Here is a 25,590-nt window from a genome sequence, read left to right as displayed (position 1 = left end):
TATATTTAAAAATGTTAGAAGAAAGTTAGTACTAGATAGTTCATCCAGGGACGACTTGACATAATTGAGGGCCTAAAGCGTAACTGCAATTAAAGCCTCAAATTTTCATAATCGACTTTTTAGTAATTATTTTTCAATTAATAATATAGCTAACCGATTTAATTATTTTTGAGACGTTGATTTTATGTATTTTTATTTTGAAAATCTTCTTTCCGTTGAGGCAATTGTTAAGCATTTGAAAATGAATCAAGTCTTTTTATGTAACTAATTATATCGATTAGAGTACTGTCTTCTATTTGTACTAATTCCCTTAGCACTTTTAACTCAAAATACAAGTCTAAGCCATCAATATTAGAGTGGCTATTATGCTTTAAGGATCATCAGAGGTTAATACAATAACTTTTTTCCCCTTCAAATTTTCATAATCTAGCAATCTCAATTTTTAATATAATACTTATAGGTTTTAGTGGTCAGAATATAAAATAAAATAAAATGAAGGTTACATCAAGTTTAAGGAAATTATAAAAATATGCTTACTTTATTAAAGGACTTTTTTCATTCCTCAATAATCACATCAACTTCATAACGATAATTTATTTCTTCTAAAATTGCAACCCTCGAAATTGAGGCCTAAGGCATATGCCTTACTTGCCAAGCCTTTTAAGCCGGCTCTGAGTTCATCGAATTATGATGTTCTTTTCGTTGATAGAAAATATTATGGACGTACAATGCCATAAAGTTCGTAAGTGAAAAAAGAAACGAAAGGAAAATTGAAAGTTCCTTGTTTTTGCTGTCTTATAAAAATGTACAACAAAAAACAAAATATAACGTGCAAGTAAAACATCACTTATGCTTCTGCCCTATTATATTTAATCACATATACTATGGGGTAATTCTGTCATTTTGTTATATGGTTAGGACCAACTATCTATCTATAATATTAGCACACAACAAAATACTCCCAATATAACACAAGACAGCATCAGTTTCCAAATTGCACTATAGCAACCAAAACCCATTACCGCAAACGAATAAACACTTACCACGTATACACTGACCCCACTCCACCAAAACCTACATCCACGTGTCTCCATCACAAGAGAGCTTCACGTGAAATACATGAACTCACCTGTCACCCTCCCCTAACTTGCGCCACTTGTTCTCCAACTATATTACGCCTTTTTGCTTCCGTTAGAAAAACGAAAGACGAAATAACTTTCTTAAACTCTCTCTCTCTCTCTCCTGCAGCTTCAAATTTTTAATATACTATCCGTATAAGAGAATATTCGTACAAATTCTGTGTTCTTTAAATGCCAAAGGAGTTTCTTATGTTGGATAATTTGAAATTAATTCAAGTTGAAGTAGCAAATAGCAGTAGCAATGTCGACGGAGAAACTGATAGAAAACGCGCCGGCGTCGGCAATGTCATCGATGCATTCGCTTCGTTGCTACGCTGAGCCGGCGACGATCTTTGAGGAATTGCCCAAAGCGACTATCATTGCGGTTTCAAGAGCAGATGCTAGTGATATAAGCCCTTTGCTTTTGTCATACACAATTGAAGTCCAGTACAAGCAGGTGCGGACTCTTTTTAAACTTAATTCTTATTTAATGCCGGCGTGCATGTTTTTTTAATCATGTCTTTTACTTTAAATACTAGGAGTAGTTATTATGTATAGCTCTGAATGTCGTGAACTTTGTGTTTCTGCTTTTCTTTTCTTTTCATTTAATTTAATATTGTAGTTGTTATAATCCATGAATAAGGAAGCACTTCCTCTGTTCGTTTTACTTGTCAGGTTTTACTAAAACTAGTTGTTCCAAATTTCTTGTCGATTTAGAAAAACAACAGAGAATAGATACCTTTTTTTTTTCTTCCAATTTTACCTTTAATAAATGTGGCAAGAGATCAATGCGGTGAAAGCAAGAAGTAGTATTAAATTGAAATCAAAGAATAAGTAAGGTTAACTTAGTCGAATTATTCTTTTAATTAATGTTTTCTTAAGGGCCCTGCCAAATGAAAACATGACTAGTGAAATGGAACGGAGGGAGTACATGATTTTACAATGATTTTTTAAAATCTCGTGTATGAAGCAGTTCGGTTTAATTGGATTAAGAAAATGCGATCATTGTGGTCTAAGTTGGGAAAAGCGTTTAGAATATATATTTGTTGATTTATTTTACTACTAGGTGGTATTTAAATGGGCATATTGGTACAGTATTTTTCCTTGGTGACTGGGAACAACATGCGGATTAGCGTTTAGATCATTTTGTAATGGTGTAGTTACTGAAATGGGCATCATCTATACTGTTAAGACGGGTTGTGGTGGTTATGAGGAAAAGTGAGAAAAAAAATGCGATCAATTTTTTCTGGTGGAAGGGACGATGGAAATATATATATATACTGAGTCATCAAATAACTTTGTGACGTGGGAATGTCGGATTTAATAAACTACGGCATGTGTGGATATAGAAACTAATTAGTTAGGCCTATGATACTTGGTGTATTGAAGTTCAATAATTAAGTTACTAGAAAATATTCCTTTCCAGAATAAAGTTTTGGGTGACCCTATTCAAGAATGCCTCTTCTGCTAGCTAAGCCTTTAGTTGTCTATCAGTCTTTATGCTAAAATAATGAAAGAGTGAGCAGTTAACATTTTGGAACTCGTTTTTTTGTGAAGTCTTTATTTAATTGTAGATTTGATTCTTTTTCCATTACACTTTACCCTCCCCAGACCCCACGTGTGGGATTTTACTGGGTTGTTGTTGTTGTTGTTGTTGTTGTATTCTTCTTCCATTAGTGCATTCCCTGATAACAACTAGTCAATAAAATTTATTTTCTAGAGAAAAAATCTCGTATTCACATTATCATTTTTGTTCGCATTACATGACCATCTCCTCTTTTACTTTTCCAATAAGCAGTTCAAGTGGCGCTTAGTGAAGAAGGCCTCACAAGTTATTTATTTGCACTTTGCATTGAGGAAACGTGCAATAATTGAGGAACTCCATGAAAAACAAGAGCAGGTTTCATCTCTCTTTGCTTTCACAAATATGAGACGTTTCTGCGCCTTCTTTATTTCTTCATTCTATGAGTATAATAATGCTAACTGTCTAAGAGTCTTACTTCTCAAATCCTTTGTGAAAAGGTTAAAGAATGGCTTCACCACATTGGTATAGGAGAACAAACAGCTGTCATACATGATGATGCTGAACCCGATGATGGTGCCGTGCAAATTTACAGTGAAGATAGTATTAGAAACAGGTGTCAAAAGGTTTCTGTGTGAATATAGTTATGCTTAGCAGGTGGGACCTTGCATACGTTCTGCAAATAGCATATATGATTCTTGCCCATGGGTTATTTGCAGGTATGTTCCATCCCGGGCTGCTTTATCAATCATTCGTCCAGCATTGGGCAGGCAACAAACCGTTACAGAAAAAGGGAAAATCGCTATGCAAAAGTATCTGAATCATTTTTTGGGGAATTTGGACATTGTAAATTCTCGAGAGGTGTGTACTGTATTCTGCTTCAATCTCCAGTAGTTTGTTCTCTGACAGATACCTTTTGACTAGAAAGTTTGTCTGGGATATTGACATTTGTTGCAAAAGTAAACTGTTGGCAGGGGTACTCACTACCATCTTGGAAGCCGTAGACTAGTTAATCTCTGAAATTACATGTTAATACAAATTATTATGCCTGAATCTTGAATTAAGCATGGGGACAACTTACATGTCTATGTAAGTTATTACGTCATATACTTCCTTTGGATTAGCTACTGCCTCTAAGTGATGATACATTTCTCTATAGCCTGAATCTGGAATTATCTCCCCCTGGGTGGGTAGGGGGTGGGGAGTGAGCAATTTTTGGTATTCATAGTTAAGAAACAGTATATTTGGTTCTTTGAGAGTTTCTGCTGTTAATGCTTATTTTCCTTGGTTGTAACATATAGAGAATTTTTAAACTTTAGGTGTGCAAGTTTTTGGAGGTATCCAAGTTATCATTCTTACCAGAATATGGCCCAAAGCTCAAAGAAAATTACGTAATGATTAAGCATTTGTTGAAAGTTCCCAAAGACGAGGAGGATGCGGGATGTTGCATATGTTATTGGTCTGGCTGTTGCAAGAGCAAGTGGCAAAAGGTAAACAATCACCATAGTAGTCTGCTGACAACATTTGTGGATATATGTGAATGCACACTATACAAAAACTTTTATGCACATAAGGTTTTCTGTCTATCTGAAAGTCTATTTATTGACACGTACTATCTTACAGAGGTACAGTTGAAGAGCTGATTTTGTTCTGGCATGAAGATGGACATACCTCATTTTATGTTGCGTTCAGATTCGAGAAATGTTATTACATTTAGAATGTATCCCTTCCTCAATTCCTTCCAGACAGACACAAATATAGAAACCTGAAAAGCATACTTCCTCTTTACTGACAAGATGAATTGACACTTGGTTTGTTAAGAACAAGACTGAAAATCACTCGTGTTACTTTTGAACTCAAAGTAACATAGTGAATGAGGAATGTCATGAATGAGTGGAGGTGGTCAGACACTAAAGATAGATAGCCACACATGTATTTTAAGAACTCATCTTGGCAACGTTCAGGTCTCCACAGTTCCATGGTTGTTATCATGTTCTATCTGACTAAGATTCTGCATCTACTAACATTGTCCACTTTCATTACCAATTTGTCTACGTCCAATCGAGAACATCCCAATAGTTGGACTAACACATTATTTAACGCTGCATGAGTGAACATTTGTTAACTGAAAATCGGGAGTTGTAATTTTGATGAAAAAAATTGCGACTATAGCAGACACCAATTGGGTACACGTAAGTGTAAGGCTAAGGCGATCTTTTATCTTTTGTGCTCTCCTGAATCATCAACGTGTCTGTGAAGCAAGTGTTATCTGAATATGTTGTGTCCTCCACAGTGGTTGACTCTCTTAAACTTTTTTTTGCTTCCTTGTCTTAACTATTCATGCTATGTTATGCAGGTTTGGGCTGTTTTAAAACCTGGTTACTTGGCCTTACTAAACAATCCTTTTGATGCAAAATTACTGGACATTATTGTGTTCGATGTGCTTCCAACATCTAATGAGAAGGGAGAGAATCCAGTATACTTAGCAGAGGAAATAAGAGAAAAAAATCCTTTGCGATATGCATTTAAGGTCTGCTTCCATTCAAACTGTCTAATCTCAAATTTCAACCATTACAATTTCTTAATTCTTGGTTACTTGTTCATTTTATGAGTGCTCTACTACTACACAGTGCTAAGTTTATTATTAAAAACACATGTCATATATGGGCAACAAAGTTGTGTATTTCGGGTGCTCATCGTGCCACGCTCACCTGAATATGCCTGAAGCTGAGAGTTATCTAGTTTTTGATATTCAAGCAAGTGATTTCGTGACACTTACTGAAGTACTAGTTTAAGTTTAATCAATTAGATGTTCTGTCCCTGGACCAGTAAGATACTTAAAAAAGAATTTGTCAGCTTGAATGAAGATTATAAATAATTCAGATTCAATCAGCTCTGCATTATAACATAAGGCAATGATTGAGCTTGTTTCACAGTTTGCACTGTTTACTTCTTTCTTCCCATAATTCCACCATTCAAGTTTATGCATTGACAGATTCTACTACTTCTTAGGAAGTTTGATTCAGGAAAGCTGCGAAATAAATTTAGTCAAGCTAATGGATTTTCTGGTTAACTGTCCAGTAACTTCTTGGCTAACAAAGATTTGTGGGAAAATCACTTTTTTCCTTGACGTACCTTTGCCATTCTCTTGGGAAATCCATTTTCTGTTACTACACTCTCAACCAAATAAATTCATAATGGATCAGTGTGTCAAATTATGAAGTTACATGTTGAGTGCATCAATTACATCTTTCTGTGTTTTTAATTTAGCTTATAATCACTGAACTTACTTCTCAACGAGTGCATCTTGTTTTTGTTTCCTTTTACATAAAACTGACAGTTGTAATGTCTGAAAGGTTTGTTGTGGCAACCGCATTGTAAAGTTTAGAACCACGAGCAATGCCAAAGTCGATGATTGGATATCTGCAATCAATGATGCTGTTCTTAAACCTCCGGAAGGATGGTGTAACCCTCACCGCTTTGGTTCTTTTGCTCCATTGAGGGGGACAAATGATGATGCCACTCAAGCTCAGTGGTTTATAGATGGTAAAGCAGCATTTGAGGCAATTGCTTCTTCAATAGAGAGTGCAAAATCTGAGGTTGATCTCTCAACTTGTTACTCTCAATCAAATATTTTCTTGCTGCAGAGAGTTCCACCTAATTTAATTTTTATGCAGATCTATATAACTGGATGGTGGCTTTGCCCAGAACTGTACTTGAGACGTCCATTTCACAACCATAGCTCATCTAGACTTGATGCATTACTTGAGACTAAAGCCAAAGAAGGGGTCCAGGTGCATATGCAACCGATCTCTTCTAGTAACATGTTTTGACTTTACAAATAATTGAATAGAATTTTGCAAGTATAATTCTTATTCTGTGATATTCGCCCACAGTCTTATAAGTCGCACTTTTGTTGAGAGATATTACTCAAATCATCATGCTCAGTCACTTGTAATAAATATTAGGAATCGAGCATTTTGTCTTGTGTCTAGACACATTGTTTTCAACAGAGACACAATGAACCTAGAATGTATAATATGTGACTAGCTGTACCAAATGATTTTAATATGCGTTCTGCTGATACTAAGACTTCTAGTGCTTTACTTGCTTTTTGAATTTATAACGAATATAATGGATCGACTTGAGTATCTTGCGGAGATAGTCAACAATTGCCATTTGCTTAATCTTAAAAAGATGGTATATCGAGAAGTTATAGCAAATGTCTATGTATTTTCTTTCTTTATTTTTTTCCAGAGAACGTAGTATCTGTTATTATATTCTACATTCAAAAAGTAAATATATAAGTACTTTATGTGTTATTTGACCAGAGAAAAGGTAGATGGTACTGGGTGCAATAAATGGTTGACAATATTTCGCTTGATAATGATCTTGACTTCTCTTGTTCTTATAAAAGAAGAGATCATGCTTACTCTTTTCCAGTGTTCGCTACGAGATTTCTTTAAGTTAGAAGGGATACCAAGAGATGTGCTTTTTTCTACAGATCTTCCATTATGATTTTTAAGATGGAATCTAACTTCTAAATATATGTTATGCAGATTTATATTCTTCTCTACAAGGAGGTTTCTATTGCTTTAAAGATTAACAGTTTATACAGTAAAAGACAGCTTCTGAAAATTCACAAAAATGTTAAAGTCCTGCGATATCCGAACCATTTCTCTGCGGGGATCTACTTGTGGTAAGCAGTTAATTTTTTTTATACAACATAAACTCTGATGTAATCATGATATAGAATGGAGTTTCCATCAGATCTACGCTCAATATTCTTTTTTCCTTCTACTTGATAAGTTTATTAAACTAAAACGTGCTTGCCACATGCAGGTCGCACCATGAAAAGATTGTCATTGTAGACAACAAGATTTGTTATATTGGAGGGCTAGATTTATGTTTTGGCCGTTATGACACAAGAGAACACAACTTGGCTGATCTGCCTCCTTCTATTTGGCCTGGGAAGGACTACTATAACCCAAGGTAATCTAGCTTCAATATGTATACGACCAGGTCATAAAATTGAAGTTTCCTTTGGCAAGTTTGGATTTATATTGATGCCATTATTTTGTCAACAAGAATTCTTCTCGAACTCCGTAGTTGGTATGTGTTCGAGTAATAGGTTTCCATTAGCATTCAGGTGATGGACTATGTAGATTTTGAAAAGAATCCACCATGACATAGAACATGAATTATATTAATGTCTTGGTGAATTATATTAAATCGCCCAGACAATGTGACAGTTTGAGAGATTACATTATCGTGTTTGGTAATGAGGAGGCAAAGGAAACTAGTGAAAAGTTGAACAATTTCTGTCCCTTCCATGAAGAGGAGAAAATTACTTCCCTCTAGGACTCACATAGTTTAATGTGAAAGAAGGAGGTTAAGTGAAGATGCAAACAATTCTCTTCACTTTGTCCCCAAGTTTCCTTTTCGTACTCTTCTTTTCATCATTTCCTAACAAACCGTGTGTAAAAAATTGAAACGCGTTTTTAGTGCTATGAGCACTATTTGTGGTGGTGGTGGTGGGGGGGGGGGGGGGACGAAATATTGAAGCAATCGATTGAGTTACATGATTGTACTTTACTATCTCCGTCCTATGAGCGTGCAATTTAGGATGTTAATGTGAATTATATTATATATAAGAGATAATGAAAGAAAATGTTAAAGTAATGGAGTACTAAATTTTAGTTCGATAGGGAAAGCGTCTTATCAAAATTTGAATTGATTGATTAAATAAATTTCAATTCATGTAACTAGTGAAACTCATATCAATAATATTAGTAGTAGTGGTGGCAACGATCTTGGGATGTCCTAAAATGTAAGAGTATCAGTAAGAGTAATATTCTAGACCTCCAACTAATTCAAATGAAAATCTATTTTAGAGTGAGATGCTTCAAGTTAATATCTATTTCATAGATGGAGAAAGGAAAGAATTAGAGCATTCTCTCAAGTTTGACTGCCTATAGAAGGCATTCAAACCAATATGCAGCAAATGTGATATTGAAATTTGATGAATAATCATTATTATGCAGAGAATCCGAGCCAAATTCTTGGGAAGATGCCATGAAAGATGAATTAGATCGAGAGAAATATCCCCGAATGCCATGGCATGATGTCCACTGTGCTCTATGGGGACCACCTTGCCGAGACATTGCCAGACACTTCGTTCAGCGCTGGAATCATGCTAAGGTTCTTTTCTGGTCTTCAGCATACTTATTTAAGAAATTTCAAGTTGCTAATATTTCTGATAATTGATGCAGAGAAGCAAAGCTCCAAATGAACAGACAATACCACTGCTTATGCCACAGCATCACATGGTTCTTCCGCACTACATGGGGAGAAGCAGAGAAGTTGAGGCCGAAACTAAGACAGCTGAGCTGAAACCTGAAGACCTGAATGGACAAGATCCATTTCCGTCTGGGTCACCACCAGAAGACATCCCATTACTTTTACCCCAGGAAGCTGATTGTGACAAGGGGGCCTCCAGTGAGGATGAGAAGTTGGCTGGTCTGATGTCTAGTCTCTTGCTTCAGCTTGATTTATTTTAAGTTAGCATTGTGACATTAGATCTGAAGATATTTTTTTTTTGCAGATGATCTTCATCGCCCAGATCTCCAAAGCCAAATGAAAACTTACCAACAAGATAATTGGTGGGAGACACAAGAGCGTGTAGCAGAAGTGGTTTCAACAGATGAATTAGCAGATGTTGGTCCTCGGGTCCGTTGTCACTGTCAGGTTAGCTCTAACAATATAGTACAAAGAGGATGTGACAATGTTAAGTAGCTGGTCTTTATTGCTGAAGGATAACCAAAACTCGGAGAAAATATCAGCTAGTATTAGAAACTTGAAGAATTCTGAAATACAAAATCAGGTGGAGGAAGTATCAGTCAGAACCCCCCCCCCCCCCCCACCCACCCCACCCCCTCCGGGTGCTATTGTTATAGGGTAATGATATTGTGAGCAAATGAAGGTAGAGATTAGTAGCAGCTATTTAGCTAAAAAATACTTCGAATATTTATACTTTCTGCTGATAATGTTTCGGTTCATAATATTCCTTCAAACTATTTCCTTTAGATGATTCGAAAATACAATTATCTTTTTGTTTTTTCAGTTTCGCATATGTCTCAGTTAATTTTCCATGACATTTCATATGGCTAACATGTCCTAGGTCATTAGAAGTGTTAGCCAATGGTCTGCTGGAACAACTCAAACTGAAGAGAGCATTCACAAAGCTTATTGTTCTCTTATTGAGGAAGCAGAACATTTTGTGTTCATTGAGGTAACCACTAAATACAGCTGATAATTAACCACAAAGATAATACTGATTGTCAGAGCTTTTCTCTTTGAGATACTATAGGGCAGCACACACTATTTCCAGCTATGCCGAGTTTATAATGCTTTCTTCTGATTCAATCTCTAGACTATGGAAAGGTAATCTCCATCTGTCGTCAACATTATCTTGACTGCCATCAGTGACTTCAGTAGGTTTCCTGTTGTTACTATCAAGTCACAAGTGTAATCTTCTTGTTCAGACTGCACCATTACTCCATTCAGCAGTTGCTAGAGAAAAATACTTGAGAAAGAACTATAACAAGTTTGTACATTTAAAGTGAGTTTGCCATGGAAAAAAACAAGAGTTATGGAAATCTGGAAGCTAGAATAAGGTACAATCATAAATAATTACACTGAGCACTCCCACTAATTTGGAAAAGAGGTCGTAGTAAGGAACAATCAAGTATTTCCTTCAAATTTCAGTCAAACACCTTCATGTTTTCCCTGATTGCTCAAGTATTGACAAATCATTCTGTGGCCGCAAAAGAATCAAGTAGAAGGTACAAGCAATAAAAAGTAATTTTAAAAGAATAGCCTAATATAACCAGGAAAAAGTTTTCCTAAAGTACGTTTCATTTACCCATACACTATAGTCAAGCTGGATCAACCTTTTATTGATAGAGTTACACAAAAGTATGTAGTTTAACTGTTCTTACTCCTTCAAGAGGGGATGTCAGATAGCATGACACCATTGTTTGGAAGCACATGTCCGAATGTGCATCTGCAAGTCATTACAATTTTAAGAAGATTCACAAATAAGAGTCAATTGATGTTCTCTTCTGTGTTCATTGATCTTCTTCAGCCCCAGAAAGTGTGTGCTTTATAGGAGCCTCCTCTAACTTTCCAAGTAATATGGGAGGATTGCTGGACATAATATTTGCTAATGGCCTTTATATACACCCTGTCGGCTGTCACATATAGCCACTAACTAAATAGTACAACACCTGATTGCTTCTGACTGATTGATACAAATGGGTTTTCACACATGTGCTTGCTATTATATTATAGCAGCCTACACATATCAAACCATGAGAACATGAGCTGACCTGATCTTCCAAATTTGCTTCTGTACTTTTTCAAGCAATTTCTTTCTCTCAGCTTGATGGATTAGTGATGACGATCTTTTGTCATTTTCTTTTTCCAGCTGCTAGCTTACTCAAAGTTTTAGCTAGTAGTTTATGAGCTGGAACCTATGATAATTATGGTTGATGTCAATCGTCATTCAAAACTGATTCTTTTGTTAACCAAGTAGCTACGTCAAGCCACAAATGTGGAAGATTACATTTCTCGTTTATTTTCATTGAGAAGCAATATGAAATTGTGATTTGTTTTCCTAAATACTGATAACAATCTTTTTGTTTTTCTTAGTTCTGATGTTTTATGATTTTATGTACAAAACTCTAGTAAAGAAGCTCACTTAATGGTGTTAAATGAAACCTTTTTTTTTTTTTTGCAAACTTTCAGAATCAATTTTTTATCTCGGGTCTTGCTGGAGATGAAACTATAAGCAATCGTGTAGCTGATGCTTTATACAGACGTATACGGCGAGCACACAAAGAAAATAGATGTTTCAGGGTTATAATAGTCATCCCACTATTACCTGGTTTTCAGGTAGGCATCTTCCATTCACATCGGGGACTGACTATAAGTTGGTTTTGATCTAGCTTCAAAATTACAGGGAGGTCTTGATGACATTGGGGCAGCAACAGTGAGAGCCTTAATGCACTGGCAATACCGGACAATTTCCAAGAGCAACAGTTCAATATTGCACAATCTTAATGCTCTGTTGGGTCCAGAAACCCGTGATTACATATCTTTTTATGGTCTCAGGACGTATGGCCAGCTTTCTGATGTTGGTCCCATGTTCACCAGTCAGGTAATTCTTAAAGAGCTAACACTTACAAAATCAATTAACTGCAATTCACTTATATAGTAAGATTGTCCATAGATTAGCAATTATTATCTTTGAATTGCTAAGAGCCAGTCAATGTCCTTCTACTTATTCGTAGGAAATGTTCATCATCATTTGTCAATGTTTTCTCTTGACTTTCTGATATGCATCATGTAGTATTGCAAGTTCTCTTGATCTTGATTGTTCGGACTTCGGAGATTTGGTGTTCAATTGCACCTAAAGTTCTCAAATTTCACCACAGGTTTATGTACATAGTAAAGTGATGATAGTGGATGACCGTATAGCCTTGATTGGATCATCTAATATAAATGACAGAAGTTTGCTTGGATCTCGCGACTCTGAGGTAAATCCTTTTTCTGTAAGACTACTGTTCTAGGCTTTTAGGATTTGAAGAACATGAAATCTTAGTCTCTATAAGATAGTCTTTTCCTCTTCGAGGAAGAAGAGAAACAAGCATTACTCCCCGGAATAGCTTGTCTAAGTTCACAAAGGTGGTAGGACAAATAAATATGGGGATAATTGTTAGTCAAGCAGTTATAACCCTTGCGGACTTTTGTTTGCTAGCAGTCTAATGTAGTGTACAAGAACTTGTCACTTGGAGTTTGTAGACTTTTTTCTTCGTTGAAGGAAATGTTTTAAATAGAACAATAGGAATGAATACAGCTTTTAGGGCTAATCAATGCTTTTATCCTGTAAGTAGAAGTAAAACTCTAGAAACTGCACAAAAATAAGAAAGCACATATGGCGTTTACCTGCATAAATTCTGCTTTCATTTGTGAATTTGTTCATCTATCATGGGAAACTGTAAATTCATCCCATTTCCACCTTGAATTGCTGGCTGTCGATTTACATAGTTGGTTCATTCATTTATGCTGCTTATACCATGCATGCTGCTTGTGAATGAAAGTTGTCCATAGTCAAAAGATAAGTATGACCTTTCCATCTTTTCAATTGCATGAGACTGCACATATTAACTTCGACCTTGGATATCTGCACTTGAATTCTTTCCGCTACTTATCTGCAAAAGCAGTATCTTGTTCTTAGATACTTTTAAACATTTGATTTAAAAAAAAGTATTTTTAGAAAAAAAGAAAATTCTGACAGAAAATCGGTTGTTCCAGATTTGTGTAGTCATTGAAGATAAAGATTTCATTGATTCATCCATGGACGGAAAGCCTTGGAAGGCTGGAAAATTTTCTTTTAGCCTTCGGATTTCTTTGTGGGCAGAGCACCTTGGTTTACATGCTGAAGAGGTAAGTGATGTTGCAGAGTCAGACTTTGAATGCCGTTAAAACTTCCTCTCTTGGATGTCACCATATCTTCGTTAAAAATTAGCAATGCCTGAGCTCCTTGGCACTTGCCATTGTTAGCCCTGACATGCAATACTTTTTCATTTGCATATGTTTTGAGATATAGCAACTAAAGGCTATCCTTTCTTTTCCAGATTTGTCAAATCAAAGATCCCGTTGCTGACTCTTCTTACAAAGATATATGGATGGCAACTGCAGAGGTGAGACTGGTATTTCTTATGTTGCTGTATGTTAAGTGCTTAAAAGAACTACCAAAACAAGATTGTACTACTTCTTGAAAAGAAAAAAAAAGAGAAAAAATTTCTTTTGGTAGAGATGCATGGACATACTAACATAGGAAGAAAGCTTTCTGGTATAACAGCAGTTTCATTATCACTCTTCTCTTCTGGTTTTAGTTACTTAGTTGGTCTTTCTATAACTGCCCATTACCGAATATCATTTCTATGTATGCCATGCGCGAGATCTTGTCCAGACTTGCACAATCTGGTCCCCTAGATTTTCAGATTTTCATCTCAAAGCTTCAATAACTCCTTAATTTTGTATTTTTTATGTTACAGTCGAATGCCACAATTTACCAAGACGTGTTCTCTTGCATCCCAAATGATCTTGTTCACTCAAGGTACTTGACAGCCACACTATGACTTTCCACCTCTATCTTTCTCTTTTGTGGGGGTTGGGGTGTGGGTGGGCGATATAACTCGTTGATCTTGTTCACTCAGGCTCAATTGCTTATGTTTTCTAATGTCATCCTGGAATGCAGATCTGAACTTCGACAATGTAGGAATCACTGGAAAGATAAGCTTGGGCACACTACTATTGATTTAGGTGTCGCTCCTGATAAACTTGAATTTCACGATAATGGGCTAGTAACTGTAGAGAATACGAAAGAGAGGTTAAAGTCAGTCAAAGGACATCTTGTTTCTTTTCCATTGGAGTTCATGCGTGAAGAAGATCTGAGACCGGGGTTTATCGAGACTGAGTTTTATACTTCTCCTCAAGTGTTCCATTAAGCTACAAACTTAAGACATGAAGCATCTGTACAGCAACGAAACGTAGATATAGGCTTTGTGTGTGCGAAAGTGTACAGATATTCCTATTTGTGTATATTAGCAGCCATTGTAGGACGGAAACTAGACTGAAAATTCTTTTGTATCAAGATATCAAGCTGTAAGTCTTCCCTGGGTATTTTAGAAACCAACCATATTCTTTTAGAGTTAGTATCGGACTGGTTCCAATTAGTATTGTTTATAACTTGTACCCTACATTATACTTAATTGTGTTTTATGAAAAAAAAATATATGTGAATTGCTGTTCAGATCTTCTTTACAGTTTATGGTACAGTATACATTATGCTTTCTCATGTAAAGTGTAAACATGACAATATCCCTGGTAACCCAAACCCCCAAAATCTTCACTGCGTTAACTTGCTTGCGTAACTTGAAGCTGCTATTGGTTCTGGTTCTATTTTTCTCTTCTTTTATTTTCTTTTTCATGGGAAAAAGGAAAAGAAATAAGTTGCTCGGTTAAAGCAACTTCAAATCATTGAGGCGTCATCTCATGAACAATACCAAAAACATAACAGCTTGATTTGATATTCTCCAAGGTAAATTGATTTATATTAGGAATTGATAGATTAGTTTTTCTATAATATACAAGGGTTACTAGAAAAGCAATATGACGTCCCTTTGAGCAAATAAATATTAGACACTTCTATTTACAAAAACATTTGTACCATGTTATAAGTGACTTGAGCATACCAGCTTTTATAGATTGAGACTTTTCAAACAGAAAAAAAAAACAAATTAAGACCTTTGGTTGAGAATTAAGCCTCCGGCCACAATAAGTGACCAATTTGTTTTTTTATTTTGGTCCAAAATAAGTATTCATTTATATAATCAAAAAAGTATTCAATTTATTTTTTCAAAATTACATAAGCATCTCTAAAAAGTTTTTTACTCTTCATTCACACTAACTATTTTTTTTCTAGAATTTAGTATTTTCTTAATAGCGTGTCCGATGCAAATTGGACTGGAGGAGGGAGTAATAGAGTTCGAAGCAGCCTCAAAATTTGATTGCAGTTTCATTCTGGTTTGTGAATTAAATACTAGGTGGAGCAAATGGGAATTTTGTATCCCCATTTCCCTATACAGAAAAAGGCGGGAATATTTGGCGCCATTTCATTTTTCTCGGCTGAAATTCCCCACATAAACCTCCCATTCACTTTTCAAAGTCCTTGCATTCTCAGAAACTTTTCTTCAACAAACCAAATTCCAAAAATGGCAGAAAATGATATAAACTCCCCTGAGATCAAAGAGCCTTCTCCAAAAATCCAGAAATTGGACAAACCCCAGAACGGCGTTCTCCTTGAAATCCCCTTTTTCCGAGTCAAGAAACTCTCTGAAAATGCTGTTTTGCCCTCCAGAGCTTCACCTCTTTCTGCTGGTTACGATCTTTCCAGGTTCGTTTTCAGATTTTATTTTAATTGAACCCATTTAGCAAGATCAAAAAACTTCTCTAAACTGTTTGTTTTCTTCGTATACAGTGCTGCAGAGGCTAAAGTTCCCGCCAGAGGCAAGGCTCTTATACCCACAGATCTCAGCATCGCTGTTCCTCAAGGAGCCTATGCTCGTATTGGTAATTTCCTCGACATTTTTGAGATATTTTTCCCGACCTTTTTATCAGGAAAACATTTTTTTATGAAATTAATTTCCAGTGTTTGGTTACTTTTAGTCATTTAACTTGTACACATTTTATATAAAACACTATTGTTATTTCCTGTATTACTTTGTAATCATATCCCCCATGGCACCCTCAAAGTGCTGATTTACCAGGACTGATACTTGTGTTTTCTGTTACTTTTTATTCTTTGTTTGGTAATAGCGCCTCGATCTGGTTTGGCATGGAAGCATTCGATAGATGTTGGAGCTGGAGTTATAGATGCAGACTACAGAGGGCCAGTTGGGGTTATTTTGTTCAACCATTCTGATGTTGATTTTGAAGTTAAGGCTGGTGATAGGATTGCACAGCTTATTATTCAGAAAATTATGACACCAGATGTCGAGGAGGTTGATGATCTTGATTCAACTGTGAGAGGATCTGGTGGCTTTGGATCCACTGGAGTATAAAAAAGTTTGTCCTCAACTTAGAAAATGGTGGTATTATAGTATTATCCAGTTTTAGATTTTGTAGGTTTTGGCTGTTATTTGGGTTCTACTTAGGTACTAAAAGTCTACAACCAATAGTTTGGTTAGTGATGAAGCAGTGGGAGATTTTGGAAGGTATATTGGGATCAAATGTATATCTCACTCATCTTAAATAGTAAGTATCAATTAGTAATCTACTCTTTTGTTCTATGAGCAGTCACATTCAACTCGACTATATTTGTTTTAATCAAAAGTTCTACAATTGTTACGCATATAGTTTGGTTCATTTCATTTTCCTGCTTGAGCTTGAGTGAGAAGTGCCCTTTGCTCTGATTCCTGGCTCCAACTTTTGCCAGCCTGCTAAATGCTGCAATTCAGAGCCATATTTGTAATTTCAACACTTTGAGATAAGAACATCAAAGTGAAAATATGCTTCTTGAAGAAAGTGACTTAAAATTGCACATCGAATTAGCAACTTGATAAGCAATTGGGTTCAGCATTAAACTCTCCCACAGCTAGGGGTGGCAAAATGATTAAAAATGTTATCCACTAAAACATGGGTTGAATAATAACTTTTTAAAAATGGGTCAAATATGGATAAGAATCATATTATCCTAATCAATGGGTTTAACTTTTACACTTGTAAAGTCTTAAATTGGGTATCTTGAGACCAAAAATTCTCCCAAAAGTGATCACATGCAAGAAGTTAACCCTTTTTTATCCGTATTAAATATGAGTTGGGTCGGATAATTGAGTTGTTTTTTCATTACCTGTTTTCGACCCGAATCATATCCGACCTAACAAGCTCGTTTGCCACTCCTACCCATATAGCTAATGTGATAGAATCAGAAGGGTTGCTTGTAGAAGTTAGTGGCCAGAATAGGACTTTTTGAGTTCTGATTTTTCTAAGATACCAAGTTGAATGTAGGTATTGATATTATAGGATGTGTTAATGGTGTAAGACAAATACTATCACTATCATAGCTGTTTGAATTGGATGATTGAATTATACAAGTATAGGCCTTAAAATACTTGTTTACAAAAGGTTGCAGCAAAATTGCATTTGTTTTCTTACTTTCTTGGGCAATGACTTTTCAGCCAGACGTGCATTTAACTCTTTATTTAGTCCGGTCCTATGTTAGGGTTGTTTGGAAGTCTTCCTTGAACTTGTGGAGCTGGAAATTTTGGCACTTCTCCTCCAATTGCAGTTAGTCTTCATTGAATGTCGGCTCTTTAAACTTTAGCTTGATCATCCAAGTTGCCTAGTTCTATCATTTCTGCACCACTTGGAAGTATTCTTCAACTGAAAATAGACTATGTAAGTAGAACTTGGCAGGACCAATTAGGAAAGCCTCCTAGCATTGTAAAGCCGATACTAGCAAGAGAAATGACGGAGAAAAAGTCGAAGAACATAATCAAGGAGGTTGAAGCCTATCTCAAACCTGCCTTAATCAGTGCGTGATTGTTGTTTTTATTAAATGGAGAAAAATGGATCTGATCCATATTAACATGGCCTTTTAGAATAATATATACAATCTTAACTCAATTAATACTGCTCGGGAACTATGTTTGGTGACGGATTCAGAATTCAAATGTTATGGATTCTGAAGGGGAATGAGTTTTGAAGTTAAAAAACAAACTCTATAAATATTTGGTTCACACATTCATAGGGTACAAGCCAAAAACTTTGGGTTTTGCCGAACAACGACCCTACATTTGGATCTGCCACTAATGGTGTTTATGCAATTTTTCTTTCTGTCACAAACCATGTGGACTAGGAGTGGAGTGCATCCTCTACAACAATATCTGAATTAATGAAGTTACATCCGATAGGTTAAAGATTCAATTAATTATTACTCCATTTGGAAACGATAAATGATTCATCTTTTTCATACTTCATGTAGTAGGAGGTTCACTTAAAGAGCGCCTAAATCTAAGGTTTTATGTTAATTCTAACATGTAAGCATGTGGATGAGTTCTTGGAGGCAGAATGTCAGCAAGAGAGAGAGAATAGCTTTTGCTATTTAAGTTATTTTGGTGTAGTTACAGGGTAAATATGCTGGCAGAAATGATTAGAATGAAAGAAGAGTACAATAGCAGAAATATCATCCACAGCTATCCCTCTCCTCTTGCGTTTCCAAGCGCGGACAGCGCATTGAACCAGGCACTTGGCCGCCTTCGCTCTATCTGGAGTTGTGGATACAATTTCTACAGCCTCTTGGTTGGAGACAACATCCCATACCTGCAAACATGAAGTCTACTCGTTAGTTGTCAACAAAGAATATACAGTTAAAACAAGATAACTCGAGCCTACGTAATACAATGTTCGTTTACTGTGGCCAAGCCCTTATATTAAACTGATGAATCTCAATCAATTCTATATAATTTTTTATCTCGGAGAAATCTCCTGTGGGCTTCTGGTGCAACTTCACTTGGCACGCAGGATCCAAACTCAGGCAACTATGAGCACATCCCTCTATCATTTTCCTGACTTAATACCTAATTTTGTCCGAAACACATGATGTGCGCCTAACCAACACAAAACATGTCGTGTTTCTTTTTTCTTTGAGATAACCAAAGCCCTAGGGGCAATAACTGATGATCTATTGACTTATGCTTACAATTGTTGACCTACCTACTTTTTGTTCTATGTGCCTAATTAAGAAATAAGGTACTACTATTAGTGATGAAGACATGATTGTCCTTGTTAGACTAATTCTAAAATTAGGAACAACCCAGAATGCACAAAACATACCCCATCAGTTGCCAGCACAACAAATTGATCTTTGCTTGTGATGCGCCTTTGAGTCACATCAGGCACTGAAATTAGACCAAAATCTTTAACGCAATAGTCCCCAAAGGCTCTAGACATCGCCAATCCAGGGGATTCTTCATCGGGTAGCCATAATCGGTGCACCCCGGATTCATCATCTAAGCAAAACACTCGACCGTTACACTGTATTATCCTCTCAGTTTCCTCTGCAAAACAAACATTGAAGTAGCTTATATATGGCTGTTTTGTGTCTAGTAGAGCAGAGAGGGGTATATAGAGGACTCACGAGGTAGATTAGGCTTGAAATCAATAGTTAGCTGAACTGGTACCAAGTTGCCGTCATCACAAGTGGTAGCCAATACCGCACGCGAGTCACCTACATTTGCTATAAAAATTACCTCGCCCTGCAACACAACGAACACCAATCTAATTAGAATATAGCTTATATATATTGGCATTACAAATAATTAAGCAAATATTCTTGATCGCAGAACTGCGGACTATGGAGTATATTTTGCTAAATAGACATAAAAAGTTATGAATCTTTATCTTCATGCCCATCATCCAAAAGCTAAAAAAAAGATAAAGTAAAAACAAAAAAGGATGCTGGCTTTGCTATTTTTCAGGGTGAACATGCCAAACAGTTCTAGAGAAAACATCATTTCGCCTACCATTTCCGCACTCAAAAAGAGAAAGGGGTAAAAAAAAGAACTGACATACACTAGTCTTTATTGGCATTGCAAAAGAGCTCCCTTTACACATTGAGAATACAATAATTCAGTATATTTCTTACATTGAGTCTCAGTTCTAACTAATTTAGCAAGAGGGACATCCAAAAAACACAGTATGGATTTACAAAACAAGGTTAAAAGCTTACACTTTACAAGGCCAAGCTGGTAAAAAAAGGATAACCACACAAGAATTACAACACTGATGATTCCCAAACAGGAAGAGGGAAAAAAAAACACTAGAGCTAACAGAATTACCTGTCTGACTATTGTCAAAGCAGTGGTTCCACTGTAAAATGTATCTATCTTAGGATGATGTTCCAGCTCTTGATCTACAGCTGCACATGCCTTTAGGTATGAGTCCTTCCATATATTAAACCTTTGAAGTTTCTTATCAGAATCTAAATCTAAATCTGGATCAACTGAAGCCTCGGCTAGACTCTCTTGCCAATTGCAAAGCAACGATGATACTATCGATTCTCGAACCTTCTTTGCCACAAAATGACCCCATGGACCATGCCCATCAAATATACCACAGAATATCATATCTTCTTGGCATCCAAATTCCTGCCATTCCCACAATGACAAAAACAATCGGTTAGGATATAATGTTGAGACATTATAGTTTCAATATAGTTTCAAGACGTAGGTCCTGAGTTTGATTATTTACTGTCACCCATTACCAAAAAGAATTTACCAAAAGCTACTGCTACAATCATAGATATCACAATTAAAAAGATCCACAGACTAGTATAAAACAAAGAGGAGATTTAGTAATCATAAATAGGATAATAGTGGAAGCATACCTCCCAAACAATGAAGCAATCTTGATTCACTCCTTTTTCACCTCTCCTAGAGAATAATGAAGTAAAATTCTTAGAGCCAACAACATTTACTGTCCCTGAAGACCTTAATATCAAGTCATTTTTCTTGGCTTCTTTAGCCATAGCTTCAACAGCTTCTCTACCATCATATTTCCCATTCCCAGTACAGTTCTTTCTTTTCTTCAAGGAAAAAGACCTTGCCAATCCATTAAACATTGAAGAAAAATGCCCCATTTAGAGCTTAATCCTTAGCTACTCAAATATGAAATACCCCTGCAGCAGAAAGCCAAAAAATTCTTGAGTTTTATAGGGACAACAACCCTCAATTAGGCGTATCATATTTAGTAAAAAAGTGACTAATATACACATACACCATCACATGAAGCCAAGTAATTGGATATACTTAGCTGAGGTAAAAAGAGATGTGATCTGACTCAGAAAGTTAAGCATCTGAAGGTTTTAAAATACAGAAATATCCAAAAATGATGAATCTGAAGTGAGAGTAAAGAACCTTTTAACAGTGCAAGAAAAGCAGAGAATATTCAAATTCCAACTTGGAATTCCATCAGAAGAAAAATGTCAGAAGAATGAACAGACACCCATCAATCCACTAAATCTATAGAATTCCACCTATGGTATTTTTGCATAAAAAAGACAAAGACAAATGCGTAACACTTTAAAAAGTTTGTCCTTTTTTACCGTTCTCTCAATTACCAAACAGAATTAGATAAGCAGAGGACTTAAATAACTCCTATAACAACCAAAACCCAAAAAGCTATGGAACAGACTATTAGAAATTTCAAAAAGTTATTGTTCTTCATTTTTATGGTAAACAAAGAAAAAGAAATTTTCCCAGAAATGAAAAAAACTTGATAAACCAAAGAACACCCGTATGTTATTTGAACTGACAAAAAGGAAAGACCATGTGAACCACCTTGGTTAAAGTTATACTTCCGGTGGAATATGGTCGGAGAAATGAGTGTTCAACTAGAACCAGAGGAGTTATTGAGGAGACTGAAAAGCTGAAAAAGATTGCCGGAAAATGACGAAATTCCGACGAGGTGAGCTGAGATTTCGAGAGAAAAGATGAGAATCCATTAGAAGATTACGTTGGTAGATCCTTTTAAGGGAAAGAGAAGACAAGTTAAGAGGAGTTTGGTTATTGTGTACAGTGACATACACGGAGTGTACGTTAAACATGTGGTGTCCATCTTCCTTCGTTCCTGTAGTTCTTTCTTAAATTATATGCACATCTACTCAAATGTCTATATTGCCCTGGATTTCGTCAAGATATTCTTTTTCTCTCATTATTTGGCCATGACTCACTTGCAAATATTGTTTTGAACTCATAAGTTCTAAACTCGAATATTTAGGTGAACATTTTATTTATTGATTCTCAAAAAAGAAAGGATACAAGTAATGATGTTCAAATCTTATTTTACTTGTCCTAGTGCGAGGAAGATAGGCACTGTACTTTTTATATATGTTAACATTGGCGGAGCCACACAGAACCCCTCCGCCAGAAAATTATGCTATATTACTGGATAATTTTTTTTATGTATATTCTCTATACGTTCTCCTTTGACTTTTCGATATAGCTAATTATTTATATTTGACACATATTGATGAAAGTTCTGGTTCCGCATATGGTGAGGATATCAAACCATCCTACTCACTTGCAATATTGAAATCATTATTTGTAAGTTGAAGCTTAGCTATCTTTATTTTAGTATTTGGAATAATGGTAAAAGCTTATTTAAGAAGTATTTTAAGTGAAAATAATATTTTTTACCCATAAAATTTAAACTTTTTAAAATAGAAGTCATGTGCAAATAAATTAACATCAAATGTTTTGCAAACTCATACAAGTAATTTTCCACGCACACAAAGAAAAAACTTAATTTCCTTCCTTTGATTTTATATGATGATATTTAAATGTAGAAGATATTAAAAAAACCTTTAACGCTAAGTACTTTTTTCTTTCATCTAAAAAATTAGAAAAGATTTTGATATGCATGTAGCAACAGTTGATGCCTTTTGTGAAGATTAAGTATGATTTATTGAGTTTTAACATTCTCGTTAAAAATAATGGAAATCTCATTTTTCATAACATGATGGAGTCATGCATGTAGGTTGTCAAATACTTTGTTATAATCAGCAGAGAATTATTGAATATGCATTATTTTCTAATTATTTATTTTGCCATTCAACTCACCATGTGAGATAAGGGCTGAGATACAATTTTTTTAATCCTTGTAAGCTGTCAAACTAAAGTTTTTTCTCATAAAACGAAAGAACAATTCTAACTAATGTCGAACAAACAATTATAAAATGATTAAAAGATAGAGATGTTCTTTAAATAAAATACGTGGATAAACTTGGAAGGCCAAACAAGATTGAGTCAATTAATTGATTATTTGGCTGTCCACATCGCAGAGTCTTCTATTATTATTTTTTATAGTTCAAAAATAATGCAATTATGTTGATATGATTAATTATTAGGTGTTGGTTTAATAACTTCTAGTAATTATTTGAAGCACAAAATTAGAGTTTTGTCTCCAGATGGCATCTGTAGAGATAGCTGAAGGTTAGCCAACAATTTGATGAATTAGTAAAAGTTACTATAAAAAGGAAATAAAAGGTGTCCAAGTAACAGTAACTGTCTTGGCCTAGAAAATGATACTATAAAATGTAAATTTCATTGCATCCAATCACAGGGCCGTGTAATAGGCGAACATATAATTGGTCGAAATTATTTTTAATTATTTATGTTCTACTATTGAATAGGATAGTCGTTTAGGGTAAAAATAAGAAAAGGAAAGAGCTTAGTAAGATTCAAATGTAACACCTGCAGCTATAACATATTCGTATATAGTAATAGTACTAGTAGTTTTACAACTAAGTTACCAATCAACCCTTGGTTTGTATTGCGCTTGCGCTTCTGACATAAGCAATAATGGCGTAGGAATGAAAATCTAATGCGAAAAAAGAAAGAAATAAAAAAGGGAGTCATGTTCATTGAATTAATCGGAAGAAAAAGAGATGTAGCTACATTATCTTCATGCTTAAACTTCCATATTAATTTAGTAAATGAAATATGACGAAAACATCATTAATCCAGTAAACTTAAGGATATTACACCAGTTTTATAGCATAGGGGGAACTGGGGTGAGGTTTGAGTAACTAAATGAAGCATCCAACAATTAATCAAAATAAGATACTAAATGTAACGTATCAAACCACAATGAAGATATGTGCTATAAAAACAAATCTTAAGAAAAATCTCTAAAATTATTTTTGTATATTATATAATTTTTTTTAATAATAGTGGTGTCCGAGCGAGCTTGCACGTACCTCGACAAATTCCACGAAATACATATCACCTCTCACGAGCAACAATTATCAGGTAACTCTGTCGACCAAAGGCTTGGACAAATGGGAAGAAATAACCTAGTATTTTTGTCTCTACTAGGGTTTGAACATGAGATCTCATGGTTCTCCACCCACTTCATTGACCATTAGACTATACTCTTGAGTTTATAATATATAATTGTTTTATCAAATTTAGTTTTCTAATCTCGATACGTTGAGTCCCACATCAGGTGGGAGTTAAATAATGGGTCTCCTTTGGCCGTTTTCAGGAAATTTCATGAACTAACTTTTGGGATCGAATTAGGCACAAGGTTATTTTTTATGAAATGACCAAAACACCCAATTGGGTAACGTCCATAATAATAATTCTAATAGAAAATTAAATAGGGAAAAACAGTTAAAAAAAAAAGAGAGGTAATACCCCAAGGACTGAAATGCAATTAGTCCAAGATCTAGACTGAAGCGGGTAGCGGTGGGGTCGGGGACCCGGAATGAGATCCGACAATAACATAGGACCCTCCTCTTGTATTATGATATCATTATTCATTTTGTGCGTAGTATCGTTTTCAATGTGCATTTTTGCATGTGGACCACAATAACGTAGGACCACACTAATGTTCGAATGTGTACAACATCTTTGACAATTATTCAGAATTCCAAATATTGAGGGCCTCCAAGATCGAAGATATTAATGGCAAACAAAAATCAGTTGTTCCTTGGTCAAAATTAATAAACAGTTCAAATAAATACAAGCACACCTAACAAATGCCGCAAGAATTGATAATAATAATAATGAAAATTGAAGACTAGAAATCAAAGTTTAGCTCTTAAGTTTTGCACAATTTTCTTCAATCGATAATGTCAAAAAAATTGTGCACACAGTTTATAAACCTTTTACTTCAAACTATAGAAATATATTTATAATATTTGCAGAATAGCAATTATGATACAACTAAAAGAGATGCGTGCCAAAAAGGTGAGACATGACATTTAATCTAAACTCCTCTAAGAACTTCTAATTAGATTATCTTTCCTTAATAGGAAACTTCATTTCTTGGAGAATATAAAATTTACAAATGGACATACTGTAGTTGCCAAAGGGGAAATATAAAATGTGCCGATTACGAAGAAAGAGATATTGATCAACTACGAAATGTGTGGAGGAAATAGAAAGGTCGGAAAGAGGGCCCAATGTGCTTACTTTACCTAAAAATTAATTTAGTAGTTAATTTAATTGATGTCACTTTGACGACCAATTAAAGATTTTAACTAAAAATTGATGAAAGTGCAATTCCTTTTATTTGGCTTAGATGGTCACACTCTCCCATCAATGATTTATCGTGGACCCTAATATTTGTCACTAGATTCGGTGGGTCGGTAACAATTAATCCAACCCAACCCCTACACAGCTCAACAAATTAAAACTTTTATACTTTCTAAAATCATAATGAGAAGTGTTTGTTCCATAATAATAGGAATAAATAGAGGAACTTCTTTGTTTTGTCTTTTCTTTTTAAACTTTTATGCCCATGGGTAGAATTACT

At 35.3% G+C, this 25,590-nt stretch overlaps 3 protein-coding genes across 4 annotated transcripts; 2 read left to right on the top strand and 1 right to left on the bottom strand.

Moving 5' to 3' along the window:
* The first annotated feature begins 1,201 nt into the window (after positions 1-1,201).
* Positions 1,202-14,511, top strand: LOC104237781 (phospholipase D zeta 1-like). The gene is made up of 21 exons (XM_009792001.2): positions 1,202-1,575; positions 2,917-3,018; positions 3,141-3,256; positions 3,360-3,501; positions 3,960-4,130; positions 4,997-5,170; positions 5,997-6,239; positions 6,318-6,434; positions 7,200-7,339; positions 7,483-7,632; positions 8,685-8,841; positions 8,913-9,159; positions 9,245-9,387; positions 9,821-9,931; positions 11,449-11,595; positions 11,663-11,860; positions 12,138-12,239; positions 13,018-13,149; positions 13,341-13,406; positions 13,764-13,825; positions 13,967-14,511. The coding sequence occupies exons 1-21, from the start codon at positions 1,381-1,383 to the stop codon at positions 14,214-14,216; spliced, it is 3,165 nt and encodes a 1,054-aa protein (XP_009790303.1). The 5' UTR covers positions 1,202-1,380; the 3' UTR covers positions 14,217-14,511.
* An 848-nt stretch (positions 14,512-15,359) lies between these two features.
* LOC104237782 (deoxyuridine 5'-triphosphate nucleotidohydrolase) lies at positions 15,360-16,623 on the top strand. The gene is made up of 3 exons (XM_009792004.2): positions 15,360-15,664; positions 15,749-15,840; positions 16,087-16,623. The coding sequence occupies exons 1-3, from the start codon at positions 15,483-15,485 to the stop codon at positions 16,329-16,331; spliced, it is 519 nt and encodes a 172-aa protein (XP_009790306.1). The 5' UTR covers positions 15,360-15,482; the 3' UTR covers positions 16,332-16,623.
* Positions 16,624-18,342: 1,719 nt separating this feature from the next.
* On the bottom strand, positions 18,343-21,883 carry LOC104237784 (probable protein phosphatase 2C 34). Of its 2 annotated transcripts, none has more exons than XM_009792005.2 (6): positions 21,609-21,883; positions 20,657-20,947; positions 20,109-20,417; positions 19,409-19,526; positions 19,105-19,328; positions 18,343-18,591 (listed from the first exon to the last, which is right to left on the bottom strand). In XM_009792005.2, exons 2-6 carry the CDS (start codon positions 20,906-20,908, stop codon positions 18,379-18,381), a joined length of 1,116 nt encoding a protein of 371 aa, XP_009790307.1. In that variant the 5' UTR covers positions 20,909-20,947; positions 21,609-21,883; the 3' UTR covers positions 18,343-18,378. The 2 variants fall into 2 exon arrangements, with proteins under 2 accessions (XP_009790307.1, XP_009790308.1); XM_009792006.2 differs by having other exon boundaries at positions 21,606-21,770.
* Between the last annotated feature and the right edge of the window lie 3,707 nt (positions 21,884-25,590).

Source organism: Nicotiana sylvestris, chromosome 1 (genome assembly GCF_000393655.2).
Source record: "Nicotiana sylvestris chromosome 1, ASM39365v2, whole genome shotgun sequence".
Taxonomy (NCBI): domain Eukaryota; kingdom Viridiplantae; phylum Streptophyta; class Magnoliopsida; order Solanales; family Solanaceae; genus Nicotiana; species Nicotiana sylvestris.
The sequence above is the reverse complement of the archived record's forward strand: the minus strand, read 5'-3'. Positions and strand labels throughout refer to the sequence as shown.

Excerpts from the sequence above, each read along its gene's own strand:
- LOC104237782 (XM_009792004.2), top strand. The coding sequence starts at position 15,483 with ATGGCAGAAAATGATATAAACTCCCCTGAGATCAAAGAGCCTTCTCCA. Across the intron at positions 15,665-15,748 it reads GCTGGTTACGATCTTTCCAG|TGCTGCAGAGGCTAAAGTTC; the intron begins GTTCGTTTTCAG and ends CTTCGTATACAG. Across the intron at positions 15,841-16,086 it reads AGGAGCCTATGCTCGTATTG|CGCCTCGATCTGGTTTGGCA; the intron begins GTAATTTCCTCG and ends GTTTGGTAATAG.
- LOC104237781 (XM_009792001.2), top strand. The coding sequence starts at position 1,381 with ATGTCGACGGAGAAACTGATAGAAAACGCGCCGGCGTCGGCAATGTCA. Across the intron at positions 3,502-3,959 it reads ACATTGTAAATTCTCGAGAG|GTGTGCAAGTTTTTGGAGGT; the intron begins GTGTGTACTGTA and ends TTTAAACTTTAG. Across the intron at positions 13,826-13,966 it reads AATGATCTTGTTCACTCAAG|ATCTGAACTTCGACAATGTA; the intron begins GTACTTGACAGC and ends CCTGGAATGCAG.
- LOC104237784 (XM_009792005.2), bottom strand. The coding sequence starts at position 20,908 with ATGGGGCATTTTTCTTCAATGTTTAATGGATTGGCAAGGTCTTTTTCC. Across the intron at positions 20,418-20,656 it reads ATTGCTTCATTGTTTGGGAG|GAATTTGGATGCCAAGAAGA; the intron begins GTATGCTTCCAC and ends TGGGAATGGCAG. Across the intron at positions 19,329-19,408 it reads TTTCAAGCCTAATCTACCTC|AGGAAACTGAGAGGATAATA; the intron begins GTGAGTCCTCTA and ends TTTGTTTTGCAG.